We start from the raw sequence: 11,181 nt of genomic DNA on the forward strand, positions 1-11,181 counted from the left end.
GAAATGAGCCACATAAGCCATGTTATAATTTTGTCATCCTAAAATCTATTAACTAAAAAATGAATTAAACCAAAACCCCATCTGATCGTTTACAAAAATTGTTCTCTGTGTTCTGACACCGCTGAAATTTCTTAATAGAAGCACCGAGACCACAAAAACAAACTAACAAAAAACAAAACAAAAACCAAAAAAATAACGTAACTAAAAAGCAGCAGCCGCTGCGGCATCGACTCGGCGGAATCACAAATTAAATGTTAATGGTAATACCCGGCCACAATGGAGTGGAGCGGCGCTTGGGATAAAAACCGGATTTGTGGCAGCCACAGACAGAACAATGTGTGCATAAATCTAGCGTCAAAACATGAATGCAATTTACCCAAACTGAATGAGCGATTGCCAGGGATTAACCGGGGCTCCACCGAACCGACGTACCCGAAAACCTGCTACTGCTGCTGCTGCTGCTGATCAAATCAAAACTTGACATTGTGACTGAGGCAGGCCCACTTAATGCGGTCGCAGAAAGGAAGCTGGAACGGATCGGATCGAATGGAAGGTGAGAAAGGCCTACCCGACGAGATTACCCATTGAGACACGCATATCAAGTGACAGATGTTGCATAATATAGTCGAATCCGACTGCCGACGGCAGACGAAGACGCCGCCATCCTCTCTGACGTGCGGTGAAAGTTAATTTGGCAGAAATATGTAGAAAAATTATGAAATGTGTTTTCCTTTCGGTTGCCACCGCATTGTCTTGTGGCAAGAGTATCAAGCGGAAACGGCAAAAACGTTGCCTGTGCCTGTGCCTCACTCTGCGGCCACTTGTGCCGCCCAATAGGTTAATAAATACATTCCGAATGGAAGCAGGAAGAAGAGTTGCCAGCATCACGCTGTCCAGAGATAAGCGGGGTTATTCTGTACCACCTTTGTTTGTTATGTACATATATTTGTATATATAATAGTTTCATTATCAGGGTTTAGTTTACAAGCAAGTCTTTATAGTAGTTTTCATTTGCAGCTTAATTTTTATAAATGGAACCAGCGAAGCCAACTAAATTTCAGATATTATGGACTTACTGTGAATATACAGATGTATTCTAAATCTAATCAGTTTCAGGACTTGGGGTATTTCAAGATCAGAAAGAAAGGGAAATTCCAGATATTGTGGACTTCCTGTGGATACAAAACTTTATTCTAAATCTTATCAGTGTTGGGAGTTTAAAAAGGGATTAATTAATTAAAGAATGACCTGAACCCCATTTCCTATTAAAGCCTTCCAAAAAAGAAAAGAAACCTTCTGGTTAAGGGAGTTTAAAAATGTTCAAAAACCATATAGTACAATTATTGCTTCCAGTGTATGGGCGTTACGCATCTTTTTGTTGTACTACCTTTCTTTTTCCTATTTCAATGATCGGTTAAGGCAACTTCAACCAACTTATTCGATCCTCCTTATTTAAATATTACATTTATAATTGAGAAATTAAGCCTTATGTTTCTCTGGATCCAATTCCAAATACATTTTCTAACGTAAATAAATAACAAGTCTTCAACAATTATTCCTAAGGATAATTGTAGATGTCTTTGCTTCACGATTCAGTTTAAAAAACAATGTAAACCGGGAATGTACTCATTTGTGTGGTTAAATCGTTTTCATAATTATAACCCTTTTATGCCAAGGGCTTAAATCAAGGTCTCTCCGGCCATTCAACGACATAATCTCGTCTAGCGGGCGGCATTTCTCGTTTGTGTACATTAAATCGCACAGCTGACAATTACATGTAAGCACCATGAAGCGGCCAGCAAATTGGCGACCGACAGGCATTTCTCTGCCATTGTTCGTTCGTTTGTAGCCAGGTGGTTTTCGGCGAGCCTTGGACATTTTAGAAAGGCCCAGGTAGAGTGGCAAGTCGGCGAAAGGTACAAGAAAGGTACTCACCACTCCACAGCCACATCCACATCCACATTTACGATCCCCATATAGAGAGACACGAGTGCTGGTTGGTTTATTTAGGTTTAGACATTTATTAAACAGGCTGGGCTCGTCGGTGGCGCGATGACAGAGCAGCTCTTGTTGGGCATATTGGCGTGCACTTACTATTTGAGCACATTATGTTATATTTTTTTGTTATTATATTTGAAATATGTGTGTGTTTTTGTTGCAACCAAATCACTGGGTTTGGTTGTTCGCTGCTATTGCTAGTGCACAGCTGGTGGAGTAGCGCTGCGCTCACTTGGACTCGGCTGCCGTATTGCTGGACTTGGTGGCAGCTTTGATGGCGGCCGCGGAGGTGCGCTTCACACTGACCAAGACATTGCGCTTCGTGGAAGCCGGACCTGGTTTGGCGGCTTTGGCAGCCGGCTTGGGCGTTGCCTTCTTCACGGGCTGCTTGGTCGCCGCGGCGCTGGTCTTGGCCGGTGTGGCCGGGGCAGCAGCAGCAGTAGCAGCCGGGGCAGCTGGCTTTTTCTCCGTCGACTTGGCCACCGGAGTTGTGGTGTCTTTAGCAGCTTCCTCCGCCTCGGCATCGCCATTCGCTTCCTCTTTGGCATCTTTAAGCTTGTTTTTCTCGCTGTAAGTGAACGAATATTATTATAAAACCAGACTGATTACTTCACCTCTGCCGTTAAGACATACCTTTCAATGTCAATGTTGAGCACGGACTCATCCTCCTCTTCCTCCTCTTCTTCCTGGCCCACTTCGGCCAGCAGGTCGCCCAGATCCTTGTCCACCTCCTCCCACAGCTTCTCGTCGTGGGTCTCATCGCCCCCTTCTTCATCACCGTAGTCTTCGTCCTCATCCTCATCGGCCTTGCCATCCATGTCCTCATCGGCCTCCTCTGCCTCGTCATCGCCACCCTTCTTGTCTTCCTCCTCAGGCTCATCCTCCTCGCCGCCCTCCGCCTTGACCTTCTTTTCGGTCTCCTCCTTGTTGCGGAGGAAGGCCTTCACGTGGGAATGCTGCAGGCAATGCTTCTTGGTATAGTCCTCCAAGGAAGTGTCTTCAGTCTTGGTGGAATAATGGTTACACAGTTCACAGTAGAAGGCCTCAATGGTCTTGATAAAATCCGGGCCAATCAAGCCGCGTTTGCGGGTCTCCTCATCCGTGCTCTTCTGTGCTGTTTCGGCCTCAATCACCATGGCATCCACATCGGCATCGATCACGTCAACATCGATCTCGCCCACCGAGTCGACGGTGAGGAATTTATTCAAATCGATCTCGCGCTCATCCACGCTATCATCCGAACCGGACTCATCGTTACGGGCCTTATTCTGAAAGTGAATGAATAATTTATTGCTTGTCGAGATCTGATGGAGATTGAGGGGGGCTTATTCAAGGAGGAAAAAATTAAAATTCATTTAAACTCACCCTAATGTGCTCCAGGGAGCAGCGATGGTTCTCGTAGAGCATGGCGTTCTTGAACGCCAAGTGGCAGGAGCCGCAATAGGGCATCAAGAACTTCTTAATGGTCTTGTGGTGCTCAGAGGCCTGGTGGAGATTCTTGGGCTGGCGGTAGGCCAACCGGCAGAGGCGACAATAGCGCGACTCGTGCTCCTCCTTGGCATTCTCCTCGATCTCGCGCTGGGTGGTGCGCTGACGGGCGCGCATACGTTGGAGATCAGCGCGCTGATTAAGGGCCACCTGGCGCATTGCGTTCTTGTGGGTGCGCGAGTTCAAATGGTAGTTGTACTCCTGCAAATCACAAAAAGGATAATAAGTAAATCGCCTAATAAGAGAGTTCAGCCAAACCCACCTTGAAGGTCACACACTTGACGCGACAGTGGACGCAAATGAGCTTGATGAAGGTGCGTTTGCGGTTGTTGTGATCGTCGTCGCGATGACGCGAGGTGCGCCGCTCCTTGCTGCGCTCATCGTCCGAATCGTCTTTGTCCTTGCGCGATGAGCGCTCCTTCTTGCTGGACGACGAGGACTTCTTCGCCTTGGCGTCCTTAGAGTCGCCACTATCCTTCTCCTTCTTCTTACCTGCACCGGACGACTTGGCGACCTTCTCATCGGCCTTTTCGCCATCGCCGGCCTCGCCGCCCTCGGTCTTGACCTTTACTTTGACGTCCTCATCGTCATCGGTGGCATCGCCGTCCTTGGCGCTCTTAGGATCAGACTCATTCAGGTCCTTCTCCTGATCATCGTCGTCCCCACCATCGGCATCGTCATCGTCGTCGCTCTTGTCCTCGGTGGCCGACTTGCTGTTACGCTTTTTCTTGCTTTTTACGTCCTTGTCGTCCTTCTCATCATCGTCGTTATCGTCATCATCATCGACATCATCTTCGTCGTCGTCGTCGCCATCAGCGTCCTTGTCCTTGCCCTTCTTCTTCTTGCTTTTCTCAGCATCATCATCGTCGGTCTTCTCCTCATTGTCGCTGGAATTGTCGCTGCTATTCCCGCCCTGGCGTTGTCGTCGCAACGAGCTACATTTGTGGGTGGAATGAATTCGAGAAATTCGAATGTGAAGTCAAGGTCTAGGTGGCAGGATGTTTGTTTTGTTTTTGTTTTGGTGGAAGCTCTTGTCTCTTGGGCAAAGACCGCAGAGACAAGGACAAATTTGAATTCAAATTTAAATGGTAATTGATTTTTTTTTTTAGTACACAGGAAGAAGCTAACAAATTACGATCTTGGCAGAATATTTATATATAAAGTGTGTCAAATATTTAGTGATTTTTAGTTTTACACAACATTATACTTTCTACGAGAGAGATGGGAGTCTCTGTGGAGGTAGGCAGCTCGGTTGATCTTTCACCGAGTGCTGCTCTCTCTCTTGTTCTCCTCCTCTCCTGGATTCTTCTTCTATCGGAATCTCACAAAGTTCACATTCATTGTTCTGATAATAATAGTTCGCTGTACATTTGTTATCTTTAACGATGCAAATTGTGACGACGTTTGTCGTTCACAGAGATTAACTCACGTTTTCGGTACTTTCAGTCTTTATACTTTTTTTTTTTTGTTTTGAATTTGTTGTCTATTTTGTATTTTTTGTTTTTGGTCTATTTACCTTTTCAACTGCTGAATCTTGAGCAGGCGAGCCCGGTCTTTCTGCTGTGCATAGAGCAGCTGGCGGCGCATGGTGCGCAGATCATTCGATTCGTTGACATTGCGGGTACGCACAACTCGCATGGCACCCACCCGCATTCCGCTGCGCATCATTCCGCCGCGCATGGACATTGTGCCGCGGGGTCGGGATATATAGTTGGTGCCGGCCACGCTTCGCATCATCCGCTTGGGCGGGCCCATCGATCCATCGCGCTGATGCCGGTTGTTGCCGCCGCCGCTGGCCGAATCGTCGCGCGGGCGGTAGCTACTCGAGCTGCCGCCATTGCCTCCGCTGTTATTACCGCCGCCGGTGCTGCTGCGCTGATGATAGTTGGAGGATGAAGAGCCAACGTTCTGCGATGAGGACGAGGGTCGATCGCTGCGATCGTTCGACGAGGATGTGCGACGGTAATCCTAATGACGATTGATGAGTAGGAAGGTGTGTAGGAGCTCGGTTCATTGATTGATTTGGTATCGAATATAGGTGGTAGATTGATTTTTACATTTATAAAACACAGATAGACTTGTTGTATGAAAAGAATTGCTATATAAGTAGTAGTTACAGACTATATATTCGGTATCTGATCCTGATTACAATCCTGATGGCTGATATCTGATCTTATTGCTGATGCTGAATCTGATCTGATCGGATTAATTTGATTTGGTTTGGTTTGGTTTGTGGGTTATCGCATATCGCAAGGCTGTTATTTCCTGCAGCGTGTTTTATGTGTGGTAGGTAGCATGATGGAGAAACCTCATATACGCTTATGCGATATATATCGCTACTTAGATTTGAATTTGCAGATGTGCACAGTGATAGATATTTATATATATATATATGGTATCTGTAATAACCGACTTTCGGTCTGTTTGGGGACAAATTTGACAGCTGGTACACAGAGATACAAGAGATCAAACGGATCAAAATCGCTTCAATTGCTTCAACGTTTCTACGTTTCTACGTTTCGGATCGGATCAGATCGATCGCTGGCTGGCTGGCTGGCAAAATCATTTTTCTGTTCTATATACGTTTGCCGATTCGTAAATATATGATATTTAGGTCTTATACGACGGCGCTCCAAAGTGTGCTTATATCTGGCAACTTTGAGTCGGCGCTGTTTGCTGTTTTAAGACATATGTTAACGCTTTATAACGCTCGATAGGCTCAATCGCTCGATCCCGCGTTTAAGCTTCACAAATAACAGTGCTATAAATATTTGGAAAGTCATTAACATTACAAGGTACAAGTCGTTTAGCTTAATGCATAATTCATTAGTATATATGTATATATATAAACCTCTGGAATGGCGGGCGATTTAACATGGGGACAGGGGCAAAGTATAACTTACGTCTATCCGCGGCCGCTTGCGGTCATCGCTGCTGCGATCGCGAGATGAGTCCTAGAAAAACGCATTTGGGATGAAAATAGATTGCATTAGCATTATGAATTATGTATGTCTTATATGTAGGTAGTATATATCTTTGAAACCACATCACTCATCTGCTGGCAGAGCTCAAAAAAGCGTGACAAATGTGCCAGCAATATTCGTTTTTAGTCTCCTTGAGTTGCTTTTTCTCTGTATTTATTTAGTTCTGCATTTATCTATAGCTTACTTAGATTTTCTTTATTTACATTTTCTATCTTCAGTCAGTACTTTCCTTTTTCTCATAGAAAATTCTTCATAATTAAATTTAAATAATTTTTAAAACTCTCGAAAATTGATTCTTTCAAAATGTGGAACACGAGAAATTGGCTTTTATTCTGAAGAGTTGCATCTGGTGTGGTATTATTTTTACCACATCTGTGTGTATTCTAACAATGAATATAAATATATATATCAAATATATATATACCTTTTTCACGGAAACGAAAATAAGTGTGCTTTCGCTAAGGCAAACAAAAGGAAAACTGTTTGTTCCAAAAATATTGGCCATCAAGCCAAAAAACAAATAGAATATAGATATATATAATATATTTTCCAAATTATAGTGCAATTTGTTAACGTTGAGTGAGACATATTGACCAATAACCGAAAAAAAGCTGTAAAATTAGCAACAGGGCTCCTTTGAGTGAATTAGACTCGGCATAATTTCGTTTTTTCTTCATTTTCTTGACTTGTTTTTCGAGTAGATTACCCTGTTTACTATTATTCTTGGTATCTTGTTGATTACCTGCTGAAATCTGCAGGCCTCTTCTGTTTACCTACTGACCCTAGGGCTGCTGAGAAGATAAGAATCCATCTGTTTTGTGTGTGTATTGAGAACCACGTTGCCCTTTTCTAGTGGAATATTTTTTGATTTTCAAATGAGTATTTATTTAATGACTATTTTGAGAAGGATAGGTAACTCTTTAAACTTTACTTGGTGATACATTTTGCCTCTTTCAATATTTTCGTATAATTCAATTATAATATTAATAATATTTGTACCCAGACATTTCACTAGTCAAATACAACTTGAAGCGAATATAAACCAGGATATATAAAGTATAAAAATATATTTTTAAAAATGTAAGTTTTTTTTGGGTCTGAAGAGGTAGAAGGGAACTATTTTTACTTATTCTTAGGTACTTTCTAACGGTTTTATTACCTAAGAATAAGTAATAAGCCTTGCCTTCAGACCCAAATGTTCCAATTTTTTAAAAATATATTTTCAATACCTATTTCCTTCTCATATGTCAAGACTTTTATATGAAATCGCTAGCAGCAGAGGGATAAGTGATATATAAATTCCAAAAATGATCAAAATACTCACATAGCTGCGCTTGTGGCTGGAGCTGGAATCATAGCGCCCGCCGCTGCTCGAGTTGTGGTGCGTGAACTTGTCCCGACTCCGGTTGTCATAGTGGCTGTTGTTGCCTCCGCCACCTCCGCTGTTGTAGCGATTGTTGTTGTTGTGGTAGTTATTTTCGTAGCGACCGCCATTCGGTCGGTAATTTCCCTGGGTACGGGTATTGACATAGTTGCTAGAGTTGCGATTGTTGTAATACCCGCCGCGAGTGGTACCACCACCACGTGGAATGAATCCGCCGCGTCCACGCATCTTTATCTATATATATTCTTCTGCCGGAAAATGAAACAAAAGCAGGAAAAAGATTAGACTTTGTGCCGACCAACCGTGGCGACTGCTGTGGATGCACTCTATCTATGTGTGCGTGTGTGCTTGTATGCATGTATATGTGAGAAAAAAACACATCCGTCCAGCGCAGCACCCCTCGACACGAAAGGAATTGTCTGCCGGTGGCGTCGGCTCGTTCAGAAAAAAATCGATATTGCCGGCCTCGTAATACCGCGAATTATTTGCACTTAACGACGCCACTTACCTTCAGTTCTGATAGCTACACTAAGCTATTCACTAAAAGTCTCTTTTTAAAATAAAATTGCACGTTTTCTTGCTTAATTCACACACTTTCCGAGCCACTTTTTTTTTTGAGAAAAAAATTTTCTGGCAATGGCGAACGGTGTGATAGAGATGTCAAAACGTCGAACGATATTGCTATCGATGTTTTTGAAAATTATCGGTAATTGAGGCTGCCAGATTGTGAAAAAGGAGAAAGAGGAGGTGGAAATACGGTATTTTTTTAAATCGTGTAAATTATAAAAAATATTTACATATACAATAGAATTTTAAATTAAAAAAAGGAAAACCAAGTAGCTTTCATTACATTTATCTATACATTTTACATGTACAGTTTTGGAAAGCTTTTTTTCATTTTTAAGTTTTTAATTTCCCTTCACATTTACAAATATTTCCTACGGCTTGATTTATTTCTTATAAAATTATTTATTAAACATTACATAGTTACATTGCAGTAATACATAATTTTATATACATTTCATAGAAATTATTAAAAAATCTTAAATATACTTTCCCACTAAGTGTGAAACAATAATAATACAAGATTTTCAAACTAACTCAAAACATAAAAAATGTACAGATCTTTTTTTACTTTAAATAAGTATTACTTTGCAACTAATTTATTTCCTTGGCTTGAGTTAGGTTCTTCAGCCGGTAAAGTCGTCGTACGGGTTGTCTTTTGCGTTGCAAAGTACGCTTGAAGCTATCATAGGAAATTTTGAGTTCAGCAGCATCCTGGGTGTGCCTATTTTTAATTAAATATAAAAATAAATGTATCAATTAAAAGTTACTCTTTGTTTTAACATAGTGAGAATTTTTTACTCAACTCGGCCATTACGTCGTTGAAAATCTTCTTGAGATCCGAGTTATCGGTCTTGCACTTGTTCTTTACTATGTCCATGGCAATAATTTTCTTTATTTCCAGATCTTGACCTTTATGGCTATGGTGTACTTGATCTTCCCTGGCGTATACTAGCGTTTCATCTTTTGCCAGATACACTCGGGCCTTGCAATCTTTGACGCGGCATACGTACGTATTGTCTCCGTTTTTTAGAAGTTTATTTTTACAATAAAGTTGGTTGTCGTCCAGAGTGTGAATGAGCCTGGAGCCTTGACGAAAACCAACTTGGAACTTGAAGTTAATGTTGCTTCGTGTTTTGTTTACATGACTCTGCTCCATGTGCGTTAAAAGTTGTTGCAGTTCCGGAAAAGTACATTGGCAACGTGAACACTTGATTGTTGAGCTTGCATCTTTGCTACCTTTCTCTGCATTATCAGAGTCACAATTTGCTTCAATTTCTATTTCACAATGGGGCTCGAAATCCCGGCAATCCTCAAAGTCCTCTTCTTCAACCAACTCGTTCTTTACTTGGCATTCGAACTCATTCTCGTCGGAGGAGGAACTACTATCAGGTACTATGTGCATTTTTTCATCTGCTTCTAGTACCCTCTTTTCCTTCTGACAGTATAAGGAGAAGTTCTTCTCGTAAGTTTGCTTTATCCTAAATCCACTTTGTGTATCCCGAAGGCAAGGCAGACAAATGCTTTGCGGATACGAATCCTCTTGGGAAACTTTATGTCCTATGAACTGAGATATCATATCCGCAATCGAGATGCTTGATCCAGGCGTGCACTCTGATATATTAACCATTTCTTTTGAGTTTCCAAAGCAAACTCGACATGTTGCCCTGAAATTGTAATATAATTTTGTACCAATATTTGTGAATATCAAGTTTACTGTTTGCTTACTCTTGTGTATTGTTGGTGGGGGTGGTTTTGCAGTGGGTGTCCTCCAAGTATCCACTACCACTGGAAAAGCGCTTCGAATCAGGCTTATCAGAATCCTCCATTATTTAATTTTAAGTTTTTAAAATAAAAATACAACTTTCATTTGTTTACGTTTTTACGATTGCAGTTAGAGTGATGGCACTTTGTTCGATAGGAAATACCATAAGAGATGGAAAATCGTCAATATTTATCGATATTTGTCTGTTTGAACGAATAAAAGCATTAATTTTAATTCGGAAGCTTTTCTGAGTAAGTTTTTAATAATAATATTATTTATTATTATATAATTTAATGTAATAATTCAATAAATAATTTAATGTAATTTTTTTAAACAATTTCATATATCCAATGCCATATGTGAAGGTGAAGAGCAACAAAAAGTACTTTTTTTAGTTATTATTAAAACACAAATAGAATAAAAGTCTATGATAATTACAAATATATAATTCAAATTATTTAAATTTTCTATTTTAATCAGTTTTAAAGATTTATTTTAAAATTTTTAAGATAAATCGTTTCACTACAAATGTATTTCCAGCTCTACTGGAATCAAAATATTTTCAAAACCATTTTAATTTTAAATCATTTTACTTTTATAATCGCCATACAATACTGAAAACCCTTGAAAAAATATATACATATTTTAAAATTTAGATTTCCATACCCCACATAAAAAAAGTCAATTTAAAATACACAACTATTTATTTATTTTTACATAAAAGTCGATTTCAAAAGATCTGTTTACAAAAAATAGGGGATCCATTGTATTTCTCCATTCTGTTTTGAAACCAACCACAACTCTCGGGACTCCGTTTTTGTATCCATTGGATTTTCTCCGAAATTTTGAAACAAAATATAGAAAAAATTCGCTTCACATGGTTTTGGTTTTGAAAAAATTGCTTTTCGTTAATTGTCACAATACGAATAAAAATACTCAACAGCTTTAACGTACTATATAAATGTATTGTAAATACGGATCGATCAACTAACACGCAC

General features: G+C 40.7%; 2 protein-coding genes across 2 annotated transcripts; both read right to left on the reverse strand.

The window, feature by feature from the left end:
• Positions 1-1,997: 1,997 nt before the first annotated feature.
• Positions 1,998-8,518, reverse strand: Ciz1 (Ciz1 zinc finger protein). Its single transcript, XM_017172937.3, has 8 exons — positions 8,363-8,518; positions 7,795-8,102; positions 6,390-6,440; positions 5,003-5,454; positions 3,749-4,421; positions 3,364-3,687; positions 2,632-3,266; positions 1,998-2,566 (listed from the first exon to the last, which is right to left on the reverse strand). Exons 2-8 carry the CDS (start codon positions 8,080-8,082, stop codon positions 2,227-2,229), a joined length of 2,763 nt encoding a protein of 920 aa, XP_017028426.1. The 5' UTR covers positions 8,083-8,102; positions 8,363-8,518; the 3' UTR covers positions 1,998-2,226.
• Positions 8,519-8,826: 308 nt separating this feature from the next.
• On the reverse strand, positions 8,827-10,303 carry LOC108078656 (uncharacterized). The gene is made up of 3 exons (XM_017172587.3): positions 10,147-10,303; positions 9,225-10,085; positions 8,827-9,142 (listed from the first exon to the last, which is right to left on the reverse strand). Exons 1-3 carry the CDS (start codon positions 10,245-10,247, stop codon positions 9,013-9,015), a joined length of 1,092 nt encoding a protein of 363 aa, XP_017028076.1. The 5' UTR covers positions 10,248-10,303; the 3' UTR covers positions 8,827-9,012.
• Between the last annotated feature and the right edge of the window lie 878 nt (positions 10,304-11,181).

The sequence above is a fragment of the Drosophila kikkawai genome, chromosome 3L (genome assembly GCF_030179895.1).
Source record: "Drosophila kikkawai strain 14028-0561.14 chromosome 3L, DkikHiC1v2, whole genome shotgun sequence".
Lineage (NCBI taxonomy): Eukaryota > Metazoa > Arthropoda > Insecta > Diptera > Drosophilidae > Drosophila > Drosophila kikkawai.